Source organism: Gadus chalcogrammus, chromosome 17 (assembly GCF_026213295.1).
Source record: "Gadus chalcogrammus isolate NIFS_2021 chromosome 17, NIFS_Gcha_1.0, whole genome shotgun sequence".
Lineage (NCBI taxonomy): Eukaryota > Metazoa > Chordata > Actinopteri > Gadiformes > Gadidae > Gadus > Gadus chalcogrammus.
Window position 1 is genome coordinate 8,285,995 of NC_079428.1, and position 18,877 is coordinate 8,304,871.

Sequence of the window (18,877 nt, forward strand, 5' to 3'; positions counted from 1 at the left end):
TCTATGTCCCTCCATCGCATCCCTCTCCCTCCCTCTCTCTCCCTCTCTCTCCCACTATTTCCTCTTTCTCTGTCCTCTTGTTTGTTCTCCCAGTTGCCGTATCCATTAAAAGATGAAAATTGAAATCCCAAACATTTTCGCTATCAAAAACACGACATGTACACACACACACACGCAATACACAGACATGTGTGCCCACACACACACCTGATGCCGTGTGTGAGCAACAGTGTACAAAACGAGGGGTACTCTGAGTGCGTTACCATCAACACCTCTCATCGGCTCCCCGGGTCTCCTCTCTTTCCCCACCTGAGCTCCGCCCCTGCTACTTCCTCTCGCCACTCAGAAGCACGCTGGGGTCTTAAATGTGTAGTGTTTGGAATTGAATGTCATATATCGAGACGGTCTCGGCAGAAATTGAATATATTATATATTATTTTTTCTGTTACCATAGAACGTGCCCTTTATATCTACATGGGAAGCCGGACCTCCTCAATGCGGGCCCTGCCCCACCATGTTTCTACAATAGCCCAGACACACAAAGGGCTCTGGAGAGAATGTGCTTTTAATTCAAACCAGAAAATCTGATTTGGGCTAAGAGTTTAAGGAAGGAGGGGCTGGAGGCAGGGGTGTTATCCCCATGGCTACGACTCATTTGTTTAGGTTTCTCTGTAACGTCGTTGTGTAGGAGCGTTATAACGACAGATGTTGTCAATTAAATGGCGTAATAAACAGTATGTATATACTGTATGTCTGAGGAATTTACCCTTTCTGGGAAGCAGCATCAACATCAACAAGCTGACAAGCCGAAGCTCCGCACACCCACACACAAGGGCCGTTATGTATGTGTCCAAGAAGCGTAACCCTCTTTGGGACACGTCGCACGAGTATCGCAGTGGCAGTAAACATTGGCTTGTGGTACTGGCTGCTATTGATATGAATGATCAATACATATAATGGACAGCGATAATTATCGCTCAATGAATGTTATTCACAACAATGGATACAATTACAGGAATGTGTGTTCCGAAATGTAAATAAGCTGTTACTTCTTCAAAATCCGATAACATGTACAGTGTCCATGGTGACTGTCAAATATACCCGATTGTGATTGGTTAAACTGATTTATTCACAGCCTTCTAAAGCAGTCAAAAAATCGACCTTGTAGAGATTAAAAATAATGTCTCTTATCCGGAAAATGGAAATTGCATCATATGTGCACGCCTCAAAATAAGCTCCATTATTTGTAATCATATTATTGATGTGGGACATAATCGCATTCAATGTAAAATGATCTTTACTTGTTAACTCTGAGCTATTGTTTCACATTTACAGAGTTAATAACTATATACAATTCATAAATCGATCAATTCTATTGACTACTTGATTCTGTCGGAGACGATGACATCATTTTGGAATTACCTATTGCCACCTTAAGCAATACAAACCAGTTCAGGAAACCATAGACATTGGAATGGGACGGCAGAGGTGGGGGCTGAAACCTCAGCGGCTGCCGAAACTCTACACATGGACATTTTACAGAGTTCAGTTATTTTATGTCTACTGTTTTAATCGTCTTCATCTTTCTGCCTAGGGATGATAGGTGTCCCCACCTCTTTCTTTGTATTCATCAGATCGTGTTTGTTCTCTCAACCACACAGACGAACCCCAGACTTTTCAACTTTCAAAATACCCCCCCCCCCTTCATCTCCCCCCCACTCACCACTCTATTTCCTCTCATGTTGTCCTCTCATGTTGTGAGAACAATATAAAAGACGCAAACACATAAAGAGACAACGCACAACCTGCATGGAACAGCACAACCCACCCCCCTCTCCGACAATACCACCACAGCCACCTTCCAAACAAAAAGGGTTCTCTGATGTAATCTGGGTGAATGCCGCAGGGACTAGAAAAAGAGGATACAAAAATTTAACCAAATGGCAGTTGCCAGGACGCTTAATGAGTTTTGGATGCCAAGTTACATCAGTATTCATCAGGTACCCCCCCCCCCCCCCTCCCCCGTTCTTCCTCTCTCCCTCCCTCCTTCTCCTCTTCCCCTCTCATTTGGGTCAGTCGCTTCACTGTGTCGGTCTGAAGGGCATTCACTGAAACAGAAAAGACAGAGGGGGGGGGGGGGGGGGCGAGAGAGGCAGAAAGTTACAGAGCGAGAGAGACCGCGCCTGGAGGTGTAATAGACACTAGTCGTATCAGTAGCTCACCTCACTATGATCACCAGTCATTACCTCGCTCTCTGAGTCCCTACCACTCTGTCTTTATCTGCTTTTATGTTCTGCTCCCTCTCCTATGTCCTCTTGCTCTACTTCCCTCCTATTCCAGTTTAGCGTCTCTCACTATTTCCCTCTCTCACACTCTCTCTCACCCTCTCTCAACGTGGCGGTTTTGGTAATTGCCGTCCCTTCGGAATGGCTGATAACTTTACTGTCTCCAAAAAGTAAAAAAAAACGTTGCACATCCCTGTATTTGTGTGTGTGTGTGTGTGCGTGTGCGTGCGTGTGCGTGTGCGTGTGTATGTGTGTCCAGGTCCGTTCAGCAGTGCGGCGAGCGGTGAAGCAGCCCTGGAGCAGATCCAGGACCTCCGGGCTCAGCTGGAGAGCCAGAAGGAGGAGGAGGGGACCCTCCGCCAGGGCCTCAACATCTTCAAGATCGTCCAGCCCCCTTCCAAAGACCTCCAGGCGCTGGAGAAGGTCTCTCTCTCACATTAAGCTCCATGATTTGTAATTCTGTTATTGTTGTCAGAAATAATTGCATTCAATGTACAAGGATCTTTACGAGTTAACTATGAGCTATTGGTTCACATTTACAGACTTAATAACGATATCTATCAAGGAACCTCCCCCCCCCCCCCCACACACACACACACACACCTTAGTATGGGGGTCTCTAGATTTGGTCGGCTGGGCTACATGATGCGTACAGAAATGAAAACCATTAGTGTAGAAGTGATGAATGAGCCAAAACATTGACAGGCCGTGTGGAAACGATTTAGTGTAAATACATAGCAGAGATTACTCAGTGGAGGTAGGTCCTAGTTAGGTTATGTAGGGTCAGGTGATGGTCATGGTGAATGACTATCCTCAGCTTGCATGTTAGGTCCAAGGTATGATAGATATGGACTTCTATCGTCCATCCAAAGACAGAAAGTCCTTGGCCTCACCTCTGAGCACTACAAGCAAACCGGGTCACCCACGATGCACATAAAACCCCGTGGGTAAAGTTCCACCTCCACAGAGGCCAGCAGTGTTAACATTGTCTAACTTAATTTCGCTGGAGATAAATTAACTTTGTGAGGGCACGGCGTTCAGCATGCTGCGTTCTGAGAGACGCCACGCAGAGGAAGGCACTCGAACGATCAGCAGGGAGAGCCATGATTACAATCCTCTCATATAGCCTGAGCTGTTCCTATGGGCTGCACTTATCTGTATTCTGTCTTCCATGTGTCCTTGGCAGATGTGTATCCAGTGTGTATCACCAGATGTTACACAAGGGGAAGAGTGTTTTTTTGTGCCCCCCCCTTCTGTGTAGCCTCAGTTCCTGCTGTTAATTCGCTCACTCGATCACCCCATAGCCACTGAAGGCTATAGGCCAGGGTGATCAAAACTTTCTCTTGCTTTCCATCGCTCTCACAAACAAACACATACACCTTACAGTGATCTCTGTTTATCGACACACCCAGGGCCTTAAGAATGTCCACTGCTAATCTCTTAAAATGCATTGTGTTGTAAAGAATATTAACTTTACTTCCTTTATTTTTCTTATTGGACCCTTTTATTCATCGCTGAGTTTATTCATGACTGAGTTTTTTTATGACCCGTTTTTTGTGGTAATTCTTAGTACCTTGTATTTTACATGGTATGTTAAGCATTATCACATATTAGCTCCACCTTTAGCCTTTAAAAAACATTGGAAGTTTTCATAATTTTTTTTTGTCTAAGTCATCAATAAATTGTTTTGGAAAAGATCATTGAACCCGTTAAAAAAAATGAGAACAGACCAACCAAACACAATAGTCATGCACATTTCTAAAGTATCTATTTTGTGGACCAGCTTTGACTGGTTGGGTTTATTTGTTGTGTGTAGCAGTCTGGCTTATCAAAGGATACATAAATGTATTATCCAAGGGTTTGCAAGGATTATATTCATGATGTCAATGCTGGCCTTGCAGCGGTGTGTTTTGTTTGTGTGTTTTTATGTTTATGTTAGCGAGTGTGTCTGTGTGTTTGTTAGTGTGTGTGTTTGTCGTGTCGGTGATTGTCTCTGTGTGCGAGTATGCATGTCTGTGCATGTGTATTTGTTAGTGTATGTTCACCTCCATGTGTAAGTGAGCATCATCACATCATTTACATTGAGTCATCAGGAGACACTGTTATCCCACGCGACTTGACAAGTTAGGCTGAGAATAGTCTCTCAAATCACTCTTTAGATGACTCATCTAAAGTTTGATGACAGTCAGACTCGGATTTTCGGTGATGTTGCTGGAAGCCGGGATCTGTAACAGCGTAATTGGTAAACACAAGTTAAGCCTTAGTTAACAGTAAAAAAGAGACTGAAAAGTTTTTAAATCACCACTTTGCAGACTAGCCACCGTAGTAAGACACTTATTATAATCCTTCTTTAAAAAAAAAAAGCTTCTTCTACTTGCGCAAATCAGTTTCTCTTTGGCAGAATATCTCCTTAACAGAACCGGAAAGAAAGGTTTCCTTCCTGGGCTCGGTGCCGTCTTCTCCAATAAGTTCTGTTTCTTCAATCCATGTATTTTTGTATCTCCTCCTCCGCCAGGACCTGGAGTCCCTGCAGCAGGTGTGGGAGGCTAGCCAGCAGTGGAGCTCCAACTGGAAGCAGTGGAAGACAGGAGCCTTCCTCTCCCTGCAGACCGAGACCATGGAGAGCACCGCCCAGGACATGTTCAAACACGTCACTAAGCTCAGCAGGGAACTCAAGGTCGGCCCACACACACACACACACACACACACACACACACATACACGTTGGGACCCTTAGTATGGATCAACTGGCTTCACCTTGCGCCAGGATGCCTGCCGTAGGCAGCAGACATAAGGGAATCATACCCATTTCCTTTTGACAGGGAGTGGCCACAACACTGTCCCAATATTATCAATATCTTTAACAAACTTTCTGCTCATTTAAATGCGTGGATAAAAAACATACACACAACCCCCCACCACAAAGAGACCTTAACTAACGTTGTGTCTACAGGACAAGAAGTGGGACATAGTGGAAAGTACCAGGAAAAACATTGAGCAGTTCAAGAGGACCATCCCTCTCATCACAGACCTGAAGAACCCTGCCCTGAGAGACAGGTGCTGTAACCCCCACCACATTGACCCTCAAACGGATGCTGATTCACCTGGAGCAGGGGATCTGGTTCTAGAAGCTGTCATTAAGACTCTTACGTTTTCTAATGATTTGGTGATTAATCACAGGGTTCTACACTGGGTTTTTTTCCTTTTTCAACAACCACACATGTCACATTTTCTGAAAAAGGCTTTCTTCTTTCAGAGGAAAATGCATGTGGTTACATGAGCCAACTCATCGTATCGTGTGCAATATAACGTGAGCATGCTAATGCTAGCAAGAGTAATGAACCAGCACGACAAGTTTCAAGTCCCTGGGCCACTTTGAAGCAGACTGATTGATCGAATAATAAGACTAAAGGTTTTCTTTGATTCTGAGTTATGGTGCCCCCCTGTCGTCAAAACGGCACTTTACCTTTTGGAGACTTGCTTACGCACGGTTTCTATACATGTACCAAATTTGACAACTCAGAGTTGTTCTTCGGAATGGTTGTAGTCAGCGTTTCTTCCCCATTGACTTAATTAACACTGTGATGTCATTTTTTAGCAATAGACACAAAACTTAAAAAAAAAAAAATCCACATTAACTTAAGGGAATGTCGTTGATCTCTGGGGTACTCTGAAGCAGACTTGTTATTGATTAATAATTATGGTACATCTGCATAATCCTATTTGCACATAACTCTGGCATATTTAAGAGAAATGCCGAAATAAAGGTAATAACTTAGGGTTGAGCATTATTAAGGAGCATGTTTTCAATTTCATTTTATTTGGGTTTATTTTTTCACAATTTTTTTCAAGGTTTTCCAAACTTTAAAGGTACAGCAAAATCTTTTGAGAAGGGTCTTTGTGGCAAAAAGATTAAGCACATGAGGCCCCAATACCAAGTTTCAGAATATTTTGGCAAACAGGGGTTGGGGCTGGGTGTGTGGTCGTTTAGGTCTGACCTCAAGTGATAGCGGCCCCTGTGGTCACAGTGGCCAAACCTTTGGGAGACCTCCTTACCTCCGGTTTACATGTGTGTATTTAATTTGAAAATGACCACCTTACCACTATTCACTTTCAATATTAAATAATAATATTATAATAATTATATTTAAATAATGTGTTCAATGTATGGTCTCTGAAAGTAGACTTATATATACCCGACTTTTTGGTAGTGGTTTGGTGTTTATCCCTCCAAAACTGAAGGAGAAGATAATTACCCAAATTAGGCGAATTTGGGTAAGACGAAGACGAAGCATAACAATAGTGTGGCTTGCTTTACAGCCACACTAGTAATCATTTCGAAAAATTAAAAAATGAATACAAAACGTCACATTGAGGAAATATTCCTGATTTTTATCAGGCTGAGAGAAAAAAAAAAACCCTACACCTCATTGGTAGTTAAAGTAGCCGCTGGGGGTGGGAACAGAGACGAAGCTGGTTGGGGTTAATCCTGTTAACCGTGAAGTAATGACTGTGTGTGCGCGACTGCGCGTGTCTGGTGGGTTAATGTGAAGTGTGGCTAAGGTACCCGGGTCTCCGAGGGGGTCGTGTAGTCGGAGGGGCGTCGCTGTGATTAAAACACGCGGGAGAAGAGCCAGAGGGTGACGGCTGGCACAGATTTCACAGCTCCGCCCACTCTCTCTCTCTCTCTCTCTTTCTCTCTCTCTCGCTCTCTCTCTCTCTCTCTCTCCCTCTATATCTCTCTACCGCTCACTCTCTCCCCCGCTCTGCCGGCTGTCAGTTATGCCAGTCAGTGTCGCTAATGATCCTCCCTTTCACCCGTCACTCGAGGAGTGCCGCGACACATATGTTGCACGGCAGACATCTCAGTTACCATATAGGCGGTCCGAGCTGAGGACCCAGTTCTACACACACACACACACACACACACACGTGTGCAGACACACACACACACAAACACAAACACATACACACACACACCGACCAACGCACATGCACACACACACACACATGGTGATGATGATGCTGATAATGGTGATGATGATGCCGAGGATGATGATGATGTTGGACCTGTTCTTCTGGGTTGTGTTCTGCAGGCACTGGAATGAGATCCGCCAGGAGCTGCAGTGCTCCGTGGAGCACACCAGCCCTGAGTTCACCCTGGAGAAGATGGTGTCCCTGGGTCTGGACCAGCACGCCGACAAGATCTCTGAAATCTGTGGAGCCGCCTGCAAGGAGCTCTCCATCGAACAGGTCCTCCCTCGCTCTCTGTTTATCTTTCTATCTGTTTTCACTTTATTTCTCTCTCTCTCTCTCTCTCTCTCTCTCTCTCTCTCTCTCTCTCTCTCTCTCTCTCTCTCTCTCTCTCTCTCTCTCTCTCTCTCTCTCTCTCTCTCTCTCTCTCTCTCTCTCTCTCTCTCTCTCTCTCTCTCTCTGTTTCGTTCTCTTTATTATTTTTCTCTCTCTTTAATTCTGTTATCTACCTGTCTCTCGTTCTGGCTCGCTATTTCTCTGCTTCTCTATCACTGTTTTCTCGCTCTCTGGATTCAATTAATTAAAGTTGAATTAATTGGCATTGAAATAAACGTTCACCATGCCAAAGCAAATGAGAATATAAATGACTATATATTTAACATTTCATTTAGAGTGTTATAAATTAAAAAAGATATACATCAAATAAATACAAAAACAATTATATAATGAAATATATAAAAAAATATGTAGAAACAGTTGGGTAGTTCTCTTTCTGTCTCTCTCTCTACCTCTGTCAGCCATGAAAACAAGGGGGAGACAGCTGTTGCAATGCAGATCAATCAGTGCTGAGCCATACCAGCTGCCTGCTACTCACCCTATTTTCCTTTACCTTATGCATTTCCTTTCTGTACCTGCAGAGACAGGGAGTGGGAAGTCTTCCTCTCCCCTTCTCTTCTTTGAGGTTTACCTGCCGTTCCCCAGAGACATTATCCTCTTCCTTTCTTCACCTCCTCCTCCTTCCTTGGTACTGCGCCTCTCCCCCTTCCCTCCTTCACAGAACGTCACCACCTTCCATCTTGACGTTGTTCCTACGACCCCTTGGCTTGTCTTTCGGTGCAGTGCCTCTTTCTCTCCTTCTCTTTCTCTTTCTTTTACTGTCTGTCTGTCTCTCTCTCTCTCCTTTGTTGGGCGTCTGAAATCTCATATGTTATGCTTTATTGGGTCAAAGGTCAATGATGGATATTATTGAATTTGCATTTACAAGGCTCCTCTGAAACCCTGCCGCAACATGCACGTTAGCTCGTGCATTCATGTTGTGTGGGTTAATGTCGGTATGCAGTTGTGTGTGTGTGTGTGTGTGTGTGTGTGTGTGTGTGTGTGTGTGTGTGTGTGTGTGTGTGTGTGTGTGTGTGTGTGTGTGTGTGTGTGTGTGTGTGTGTGTGTGTGTGTGTGTGAAAGTGAATCCTGCACCATCGCACACGTGAGGACCTCGGCCGGGTCCTCACAACGGACGGGCTGTGTGTGTTGGGGGGGTGGGGAGGGGCATGATGAATGGCTGCCAGGTGTCACAGGGGTCCATGTGGTAATGATTGCAGGTAAAAGACCCTTACCCGACGGGGGGGGGGGGACGGGGGGGAGGGGGTCATGCGGCGGGCTAAGTCAGCCAGGCGGCAGCGGCGGCTCACAGGCTTAGCCTCGTAGCCCCTTCCTTTAGCCTCCAGCGGCCGCATTACCTCTCTCCCCCCCCACCCTCTCCATCTCCCAGGGCTGGAGGAGGTTTGCTACTCATGCAGGTTGGCAGGCTGGCAGGCGGTGGGGGAAATTGAGACAAGACTTAATTTCCTCCAGACAAGAACGGCGGGGGAGATGAGGGAGCCCGGTGGGGGTGTTTTAGAATTATGTAGTATGTGCTGCCTGCCTGATCCCTTCCTCCGGGTCTCCCCCCCCCCTCCGACCAACCCCCCGACACCAACATCACCACTACCTCCATCTGAATCTCTCCAGTGTTGCTCAGCAGAGAGTCACGGGCGAGCTCCCGGAGGTTACATCTGTGTATGTTAAGCATGTCAAAAGCCTGGCTCACTCAAGAAGGTGTCTAGATCACATTGACCTTCCTCACACACCCACACGCACACACAGACTGTCAAGCCCCCTGGTGTGGGGGGACTGCATAAGAGAGAGAGAGAGAGAGAGGGGGAGAGACATGACGCTCATTTATGAACGCTCTGCTGTGTGATGTGTGCAAAGTGCTCCGCTCAGCACCGAGATCAATGGCTTCCTGTACGGCGTCAAAGCCTCACGGAGAGTCATCTCTGCTGGGCCCTGGAAGAACAAAACAACCTCCACCCTCCCTGCTGCCTCACTCCCCATCACAGCCCACAGGTTGTTTTCCATCGTGCTGTGTTGTGTGCTCATGTGTCTGTGTACTCACCGTACCCTATGTCTTTGATCCATAAGGGTCTGGAGACCATCGCAAAAACATGGGGGGAGATGGTGCTGGACATCACTCCGTACAAGGACAAGGGTCATCACCAGCTCAGGTAAGGCCTGACGCTCCTGTCTGTGGGTGTTTGTGGCTGTGTGACGCTGTATATGCGTGTGTGGGTTGGTGTGGGTGAGTGTGTGCGTCTTGAGGTGAGAGGTCGACAGTCAAGAGATTGTACAGTAAAAGAGGTAGTTACACAGGTATAGTCAGCATTAGTGTTAAGGTGTGTGTGTATGTGTGTGTGTGTGTGTGTTGGGTCGACAGGTGACACTGGATTAAGTCATAATTGATTAGGCTTGGCGGGGGAAGGTCAGGTGACCCGTGTGACCCCGTGGAACTGTCACAAACGTGAAAAGTGAGCCATAGGGGGCTGCTTTCCTGTGATCCACAGTATCCTGGTTAATCCCTTGTTGTCCTCTCTCTCTCTTACACAAAGCGTTTGTTAACACGCCAGAGCTCTCTGACGGCAAGGGGTGGGTTCTGTGGAGCGTAGGATCTGATCAGTGAGGGGAACCGAGCATCACGAAGCCTTACAGAGCACACCCGCCACTCAATACCCACCCGTATGGCACGGTCCACAAATAGATACCGCAGGAAAACACACACAAAGACACGCAAATAGATGAACTCATCCTGCTCTCTGTCGCTCTTTATCCCCTATTCCCTGGTTCTTCCTCCTCCCCTCACTTCTTTTTTCCCCCCTCGCTCTCGCTCCCTTTTTCGCTTCCTTCCCATCTCTGCCGTTCCGTCTCCTTGTATCTGTCGCTGTATCTCCCACTCTGCCGTGCTCTCACTCTCCCTCCATCCCCTCTTGCTCTCTCCCTTTCTATATTGCTTCCCGTGTCTCTCTCCCTCTCTCTCTCCCTCTCTCTGTCCCCCTCTCTCTCCCCTTCTCTCTCTGTCCCCCTCATCTCTCTCTCTCCCCCTCTCATCTCTCTCTCTCCCCCCCCTCTCTCTCTCTCTCTCTCTCTCTCTCTCTCTCTCTCTCTCTCTCTCTCTCTCTCTCCCTTTCTCCCTCTCCCTCTCTCCCTCTCTATCTCCATCTTTCTCTCTTCTCTCGCTCACCACACAGCGTGCCAGGCCCTAGTCCCCCTCCCCGCCCCCACAGGAATTAATTTGAGAGCTAATTCCCATCAGAGGCACGGTCGCAGCACCCCATTGGCTGAATCATGGTCACAAACAGGGAAGGGCACGGGTGACTCCGCCCGCTGCCTCGTTAAGGCCTTGCCCTGCAGTCACACATTTGTCCTTAATTGGCAAGTTGTCCTAATTGACTTGCGCTAATTTATGGATTACATTATTTTTACCCCCCTTGCCTAATTGAGCCATAACTTTTTATGTGTTTCCCTCCTTCGTCCAGACAGAGGGTAATTCGTGTGGGAGAGCTGTTTGTGTGTGTCTGTGTGTGTGTGCGTGCGTGTGCCCTTTTGGGAGTATACTTAATATATGTGTATGTGCACTACATTTATATGTGCCTGTGTGTTCACCTAGCTCCTTGGGCACATGCATACTCCTGTGTGTGTGTGTGTGTGTGTGTGTGTGTGTGTGTGTGTGTGTGTGTGTGTGTGTGTGTGTGTGTGTGTGTGTGTGTGTGTGTGTGTGTGTGTGTGTGTGTGTGTGTGCATTAAGCATGCATGTGTTTATGTATGTTGTGTGTTGCGCAAGCTCTGCACCATCACACTCACTTTCGCGGAGCATCCATATTGGGCAGAGAGCCAATAAATGCAGCTCGGAGGCAAACATCGGCGACACCTGAGGCAGAAGCAAAACAATGCCTGCTTCTATTCCTCAAGTTGATGGAGTGGATAATCCACCCTCTCCCCCCAACTGAATCACCGCCCCTCTCCTACCATCACCATGAGGGTTTTATAGCACAGCACCCCCGAACACGAGTCTGGATGGGGGAGAGAGAGAGAGAGCGAGTGAGACTGTTATACTTAGGGGACATGATAGTGCAGTCATAGCGAGGGTGTGCCACTCCCAGCTAAAAGGTACTGGCTTCCATCCCCTATGTCCAGTAGGAATCCTTGAGCAAGATGCCCAAACCCCTTCTCTACTCCACCCCCCCCTTTGATGTCTTGGTTGACGTAAAGTGTTTGTGTTTGATCTAAGGGGTTCTGCCTGAATGCATTGCCCATCTTTCCCGGATGAATCCAGTCTGTGTGGTTCCTTTCTGTGTGTGTGTGTGTGTGTGTGTGTACATGGTAAATCATGTATCTGCGTTGACCGATCGCACAGCATTTAGGAAACAAACGGAGGATGAAAGAAAGGGTTTAGTTGTTTTTCCTGCTGCGGCTAGCATTGTGGATAGGCCCTAGGCGCTGGCTCGGCTGCATCTCAACACGTTAGAGTTGGTTTATACGCCCGGGTATGCCATGCTATGGCCAAGGTGGAATGCTAAATAATGAGCGGTGTGAATTTTTAATTCCCCCCCCCCTCCCCCCCACCACCAGTGTTCTGCTGTGGCTGGCTTGAAGTGCAGTGGATTATGTTTGTTCCTATAAATTGATTTTGTTACCGTTACTACAGATGTTTATGTGCCTGGCTGCTTATGAATAATAATTGATGTTTGGGTATTTATGTTTGAATCTTATGTCTATGATTCTGATGGTGCACTTGTTTATTTTCGTGTTTAAGTCGGACCAGGAATGATGGATTTGGCCATCTAGCCATAGGGAGATTTTCCAGCTGTTTGTGTTCATATGTGTGTGTGTGTGTGTGTGTGCGTGTGCGTGTGTTTATGCATCTATGCAGTTCACTGAATTCAAAATAACATGAAATAACAAACTGGTAGAGTACTCAGTCATGATCGCTGTATGTCTCTGCTTTTTCCTGCATGTCTCGTAGTCTCATGTTTTTTTCTTGTGTGCGTAAATACCAAATCTCTATGACTTCTGTTCACTTCCAGAGTTTGTACTTCATAAGCGCTGCACGAGAGAGAGGAGTTTGTGTGTGTGTGCGTGCATTTGTGCGTGCGTGTGTGTGTGGTCCCCCTCCCATCCCCACCTTGTTTTCACATTAACCTCAGGAAGAAGGAATGGAGACACAAACCAGTAGATAATGGGAGAGACAGGGATAAACACTTAGTCTGTCCTACCCTCCACATGTTGAACTAACGCTAACTTCCCTCTCTTGTCTGTTCTCTAAGTCTAACTCATCTCTTATTCACTGAATGTTGAAAAGTCATCAACGTTTTTTCCTGCAATCAAAGTTTTGGATCACGGACACGTGATGATACATACATACTAGGTTACTTGTATGTATTTTATTGCTTTTATCCAAAGCGACTTACATTCCAGGGAATACATTATTTTTAGTAGGGATTAGTGCATGTAGCACAGGATTGCTTCTGGATGTGATGTGAAAATAACCCGTTGGCTGGATGAATGTTACCCTAGGTCTGTCTGGGACAGGGTTCATTTAGAGATGTTCTTTAATTATCCCCTGAAAACTAGGGCCCGACCGATTTATCGGCCTGCCGATTTAATCGGCCGATTATAGCCTTTTTGAAAATAATCGGCATCGGCCAAAAAGACGCCGATTACAACCGATTATTATTATTGTTATTTTTTTTTTTTTTTTTTTTTTTATGTTATTGCGATTAGTATCCTGCAGATTGCGCTCCTACTCGCCTTGCTAACTAACAACTTTAGCTGGAGTAAAAAAGAGGAGATTGAATTTTACTGTACAACATGAAAGCACGCTCGCTCAGGCAGCTGCGCGCTCACTGTAGACTCTAACGGTGTGACCATACTGCTCAGCACGCACGTGTTAGTCACTGCTCACGAGCGCAGCACATTGGGAGTTAGTTATTTATTTTACATTTTACATTACACTCATTTCTGACTGTAAATGTATTCTAAAACACTCAAAGGTTCTGCATTCAATTCACATATTCGTCAAAAGTGTTTAAAGTATATTTAAGGTATCAAAAACTAAGTTTTATATGCTTTTTTTTTTTTATTATTATTATTTTTTTTAATCGGCCGATTAGATCGTAATCATAATTTTTCTCTGAAAATAATCGGCATCGGCATCGGCACTCAAAAATCAATATCGGTCGGGCCCTACTGAAAACATCAACCAGTATTGATGAAGGAGATAGAGGACATGTGTCTGACGTGTTACAAAATTGTCGACCACGAACAGAACCAGCAACATGCGTAACACCCTGTAGAGGCGGGTAATACTACCCTGAAAGGGGTAGTGAGTTGTAGAGAGTGAATGAGTGTAAGACAGGGTGGCAGAGGAGAGGCGGGAGCATGAAAAGAAGCTTACTAATGGTTTCCTGTCCCTTTTGTGTGTCACTCGCCCCTCCCTCGCTGTATTTGGAGAGAGGTTCAGATTTGGCACCATGGCCCTCACTTTCTCTCTCGTTCGCTACCTTCTATGTTTCCCTCCCTTTCTCCCTCTCGCTCTCTTTACCTCATCCACTCACTCGTCATTCTCTTATCGTCTCTCTCTCTGTCCTCTCAGTCTCCTATTGCTTTGTGTAGTCTTTCTCCCTCTCTCTGTACTAAATCACCGTCGTTGTTACCACCAGCCATTTTGTTCAGAAGAAGGAGGGGAGAAATTATTTCCATTATTTCCTTTCCCCTTATTTCGCCTTTTTTTGCTCTCAAACACAACACAACACCAGCCTCCCTTTCTCTCTCTCTCTCTCTCTCTCTCTCTCTCTCTCTCTCTCTCTCTCTCTCTCTCTCTCCCATCGACGGAACTAGGCAAACAGACGTGAAAAGTCGATACTGGAGAGAGCGGCAGAGAGATGGAGAGAGAGGGTATATGGGAGTGACAGGGGAGGATGGAGAGGAAGAGAGGGAAGAGTGAGAGGGAAAAGAGAGAGGGAGAGACACACACAAACAGGGACACCTCCGTTTACTACAAAAAAATCGGGTAGGAAGGGAGGTACGGCATCCTGGTCGATATCTCCGCTCGCTGGTTGCCTCGTGCTCCTGGAGCCTCCTGGTACTCTTGCAGGCTGCCACCGGGGGAAGGGGTGAGGGGAACTGAAGCAATTCCAAATGATTGTGTCTTTCAATAACGGATGGCTAGCGTCGGGCCCGGCTGGGGTGATTAATGGAGATACCAGGCATGATATGAGTAGGACACGCAGGAAGACATCCCACACACACACACACACCGGCCAGGGATCATCTGTGTGTGTATGTGTATGTGTGTGTTCCCTGTCCATGCAGTAAGTAATGGGGATTATTGAAGCGACTAAAGAATCATCGCTCCTTGCAATGAAGGGTATTTTCTGTGTGTGTGTGTGAGTGTGTGTTTGTGTGTGTGTGTTTGGGGCCTCCTGTAGGTCTGCAAGCAGAAGTGTGAGCCACCACACAGCTGCATCCCTGGCTAGCCTTTTTTACAATAACGGCGGGCACAAATCACCTGAAATTACCACGCTAGCCGGAGCCATTCATCCCTCACTGTCCCTCGCCTCGGCTGTCTCTCTCACACACACACACACACACACACACACACACACACACACACACACACACACACACACACACACACACACACACACACACACACACACACACACACACACACACACACACACACACACACACACACACACTCACTCTCCCTTTATGAAGACAAATCCCTGTGACCACTCTTACGCTGTTTGTGATGAAATCCGCAATCATGGCAGATCAAAAACACAACGTACCAACAACAGTTTTTGCTGTTGTTGGTACGGGGTTTGTTTGACACACCCACAAGCGTGTTTTCTGCCATTGTGCTCCGTAAACATACACTTACCCACACTCACACACACTCCACGCCGTCTTCCTTCGCTGTGCCCGGGAACCCATGTGCATGCATGCGCTCTATCTTCCCGTCTAATCTTTTCTCCAACTGCACTCCAAATGACTCCCTGGGGAACCATCGCTGACAAAACAATTGCCTGGCATGTTCGCTCATGTACCCACACACACATGGGGAAATGGTGGCGGCAGGACGTGCGCACGCACACACACACACACACACACGCACCTCTGTCTCTCTCGCTCTCTCTGTTTCTCTTTTTGATGCCTAGTCCCCGATGAGCTTGATAGCTGGTTGTAATAGTCGTTGTGAGAGGCACCATCCCCCATCTCCTTTATTGCATCAGCTGCTATGCTTTCTGTCTGTCTGTCTCTGTGTGTGTCTGTCTCTCTCTGTCTAACCACTATCTTCATGGATTTCTGTCGGCCTGTCTCTTTCTACCTGTATGTTATATCATCTATCTGTCTCTCTATCGATCTATGTCTGTCTATCCATCTGTGTGTGTTTATCCATCTGTCCGTGGGTCTGTCTCTCTTTAACCCTGAACACGTCTGACCATCTCTTGACTATTTTTCGATACATCTATCTGTCTGTTTCCCTGTCCGTCTGCCTACCTGTCTGTCTCCATATAAGTCTGTCCTAATGTGACTCTGTTGCTGTCTCCTTCTCTGCATGAGAGGCAGGGTACGTGGCGAGGGCACTGTGGGAAAACAGGAAGTAGGAACTATAACTTTAACCAAGGCTGTGGCTGTCTGCTGAATTATGGCCATTGATTTGTGTCTTTATTATATCTTCAGCAGTGGCTGTTCCTCACTCACCGGGAACACAGGCCCCACGGCACACTGTAGCTCAATACTGCCATCCAGTGGTCACCTCCAGTATCTCCCCAACACGCTTGCTTTCTCTCTTTCTCTTTCTCTCTCTTGCGGTCTCTCTCACATACTCTCTCCATCTCACTCGTTCTCCCTCTCTCTCTCTTGGAACAGGCTCTGGTTTCATGGTCCCCCTCAACACCACCTTGATATCTTCGTGTCTTCTCATGATGAGGGTCGTTCTGTGGCAAACTATCATTCTATGGGCCCATCCTTACGAGTCTATATCCCCATCTATGGCTCTACATGGATTCACGAATGTAAGCCAGAGAGGCAGCCCCTTAAACAGGAGGTCTCTTGAATTAAGCTTGAAAGTATCTCAAGCCCTAACCGCTCCTGTGTGACTGCACTTTACAGTAGGTACTCTTAATCTCTCACGCTCTCCTTCCCGCCCTCTCTCGTCCCAAGCTATGGCTCGGGGCAACAGCAAGGGAGAGGGAGATGAATGGGGCAGAAATGCAGCTGGCCATCTGCTGCACATTAGAATAAGTCCTGGGGCCTGGCTCAATGAGAGGCCCCAGCCAGGGCCGCTGATTGTACAGTGAGTAGGTAGGCTGTACTAGTAGTCCAACGCTGGCCCCTACAGTCGGCACACAGGGGAGGAAGCCCGTTCAGCGAAACCCCCTCTCAAATGTTCCTGATTTGTGGATGATTGTAAAAGGTAGAAGGGATTGCAGAGTCTAAAACCCAAACAAAACATTTACATTCTGTAGACTATATGCATATGCTGGTTCTACACATATGTGTCTGCATAATATGTGTTGCTGTTTTTTTACACGCATTTTTACATTTTGCGATGGTGGTGGGCCAGGGACTTTGGGTGGGGGTACCACCACCGTGACGACTCTCAGCCAATTGGAAGCAGCCGCGCTGCTGCTAATGCAAAGCATGCCGCAGCTCCCAAGCAAAACTCGGCAACCGCGATGGTAGAAAAGATGGCTATCTCTGGAGCTAACACAGGCCTCTCCAGCAACAGACTGGCTGCCAAGCGATCGGGGAATGACAAGAAACAAAATAATAATAATAATAGTACAACAAAGCTAACCGGAGAAAGACCCAGAGGCCCGATATCCATCTCTCCTGCCTTCATCACACTTGGCCGGGCGACAGACAATGTAAACAAACAACTCACGCAGAGCGATGCTAACACTTTCTCCCACCATTGGATTGCAGAGTGAACATATAACACAAAACAACATCACGTAAACAGGCTAAAGCCGAGCAATGTGCCATCCCAGCGGTCCAACATCAAATCCATTGTTTCCCTGCCCGTGTTTTTTTCTCAAAGCCAGGGTAGCTCTGTGCGCTGCGCAGACAACAAGTTGGAAAACAAACAAAACAAAAAAATAAGGAATGGCCCGTTTCCGTATGACCGGAGCATCGCCCTGAACAATCAAACATGACATGACATTATTTCTTTCTTTATTCCTTTTTACTGGATTTGGTTAACCTCCCAGCAGTTGACACGATTATACCCACGCACGCACACACACATACACACACGCATGCACACACAAATGGGGTCTGAGCGCATGGATGTCACAGGCATTACAACTGGATCCACTCACTGGCACGGAGCTCTGGACCAAGAAGGGGAGGTAGAGGGAGTGAGGGGCCGGGTTGGGGGGGTTGAATACAGTTTTTGAAGGCCCCGCAGGTCACACACTTAAAGAAAGGCACAGGGGCAGACCCTAGCATAACATGGGTTACCAACACACACACACGCATTTATCACACACGCACCCGTGCACACACACACACACACAAATGCTCATCACACACACACGCACACACACTGTGCGCTCAACTGAACATACATTCTCATATATCGCAGATGCTGTCAAATGCTCTCATAGCCCTCGGAGGCATAGCGCACAATACATCCAGTGGTGTAAACACAGTGCGGCCGCGCGGACATGGTCCTAATTATCCACCGCATTTTTCTCCTGATTTCTAACCGGGGCCAGACTGGCAACTCCTTGAGAAATGGGGAAGGGTTTTTCGTTGGAACAATTGCGTGTTTGTGCATTTCGCCGGGCGTTCATTCGCTACTCTGTAGCCCGCTGTCTTTCTGCTGGAGCAGCACACTGTGTTCGACATTTATCCACTCTCAATCGTTTTCCTTTTATAAGTATGCAGTGTGGGTGTGTGTGTATTGTGTGTGGGTAATGTGTTTGTGTGTGTTTGTGTAATGGGTGTGAGTGAGTGGATGCGCTGGCAGTGTTTTATTATTTGCTCGTATCTCACCTGTTCTTTGTGCCGCAAGAAACCCTCCAGAGCATCAACACACGGTGCACATGTGCCCTCGGGCACACACACACACACACACACACACACACACACACACACACACACACACACACACACACACACACACACACACACACACACACACACACACACACACACACACACACCACACACACACACCACACACCACACACACACACACACACACACACACACACAGCGTTTAGTAAAGCTGC

At 46.9% G+C, this 18,877-nt stretch overlaps 1 protein-coding gene across 1 annotated transcript in view; it reads left to right on the plus strand.

The window, feature by feature from the left end:
* Positions 1-18,877, plus strand: part of dnah2 (dynein, axonemal, heavy chain 2) — a 228,338-nt gene that overhangs the window by 95,080 nt on the left and 114,381 nt on the right. The window contains exons 30-34 of the mRNA XM_056576101.1: positions 2,545-2,708; positions 4,801-4,962; positions 5,239-5,342; positions 7,382-7,538; positions 9,717-9,799. Coding sequence (XP_056432076.1) covers positions 2,545-2,708; positions 4,801-4,962; positions 5,239-5,342; positions 7,382-7,538; positions 9,717-9,799 — 670 coding nt within the window. The remainder of the gene's footprint in view (positions 1-2,544; positions 2,709-4,800; positions 4,963-5,238; positions 5,343-7,381; positions 7,539-9,716; positions 9,800-18,877) is intronic.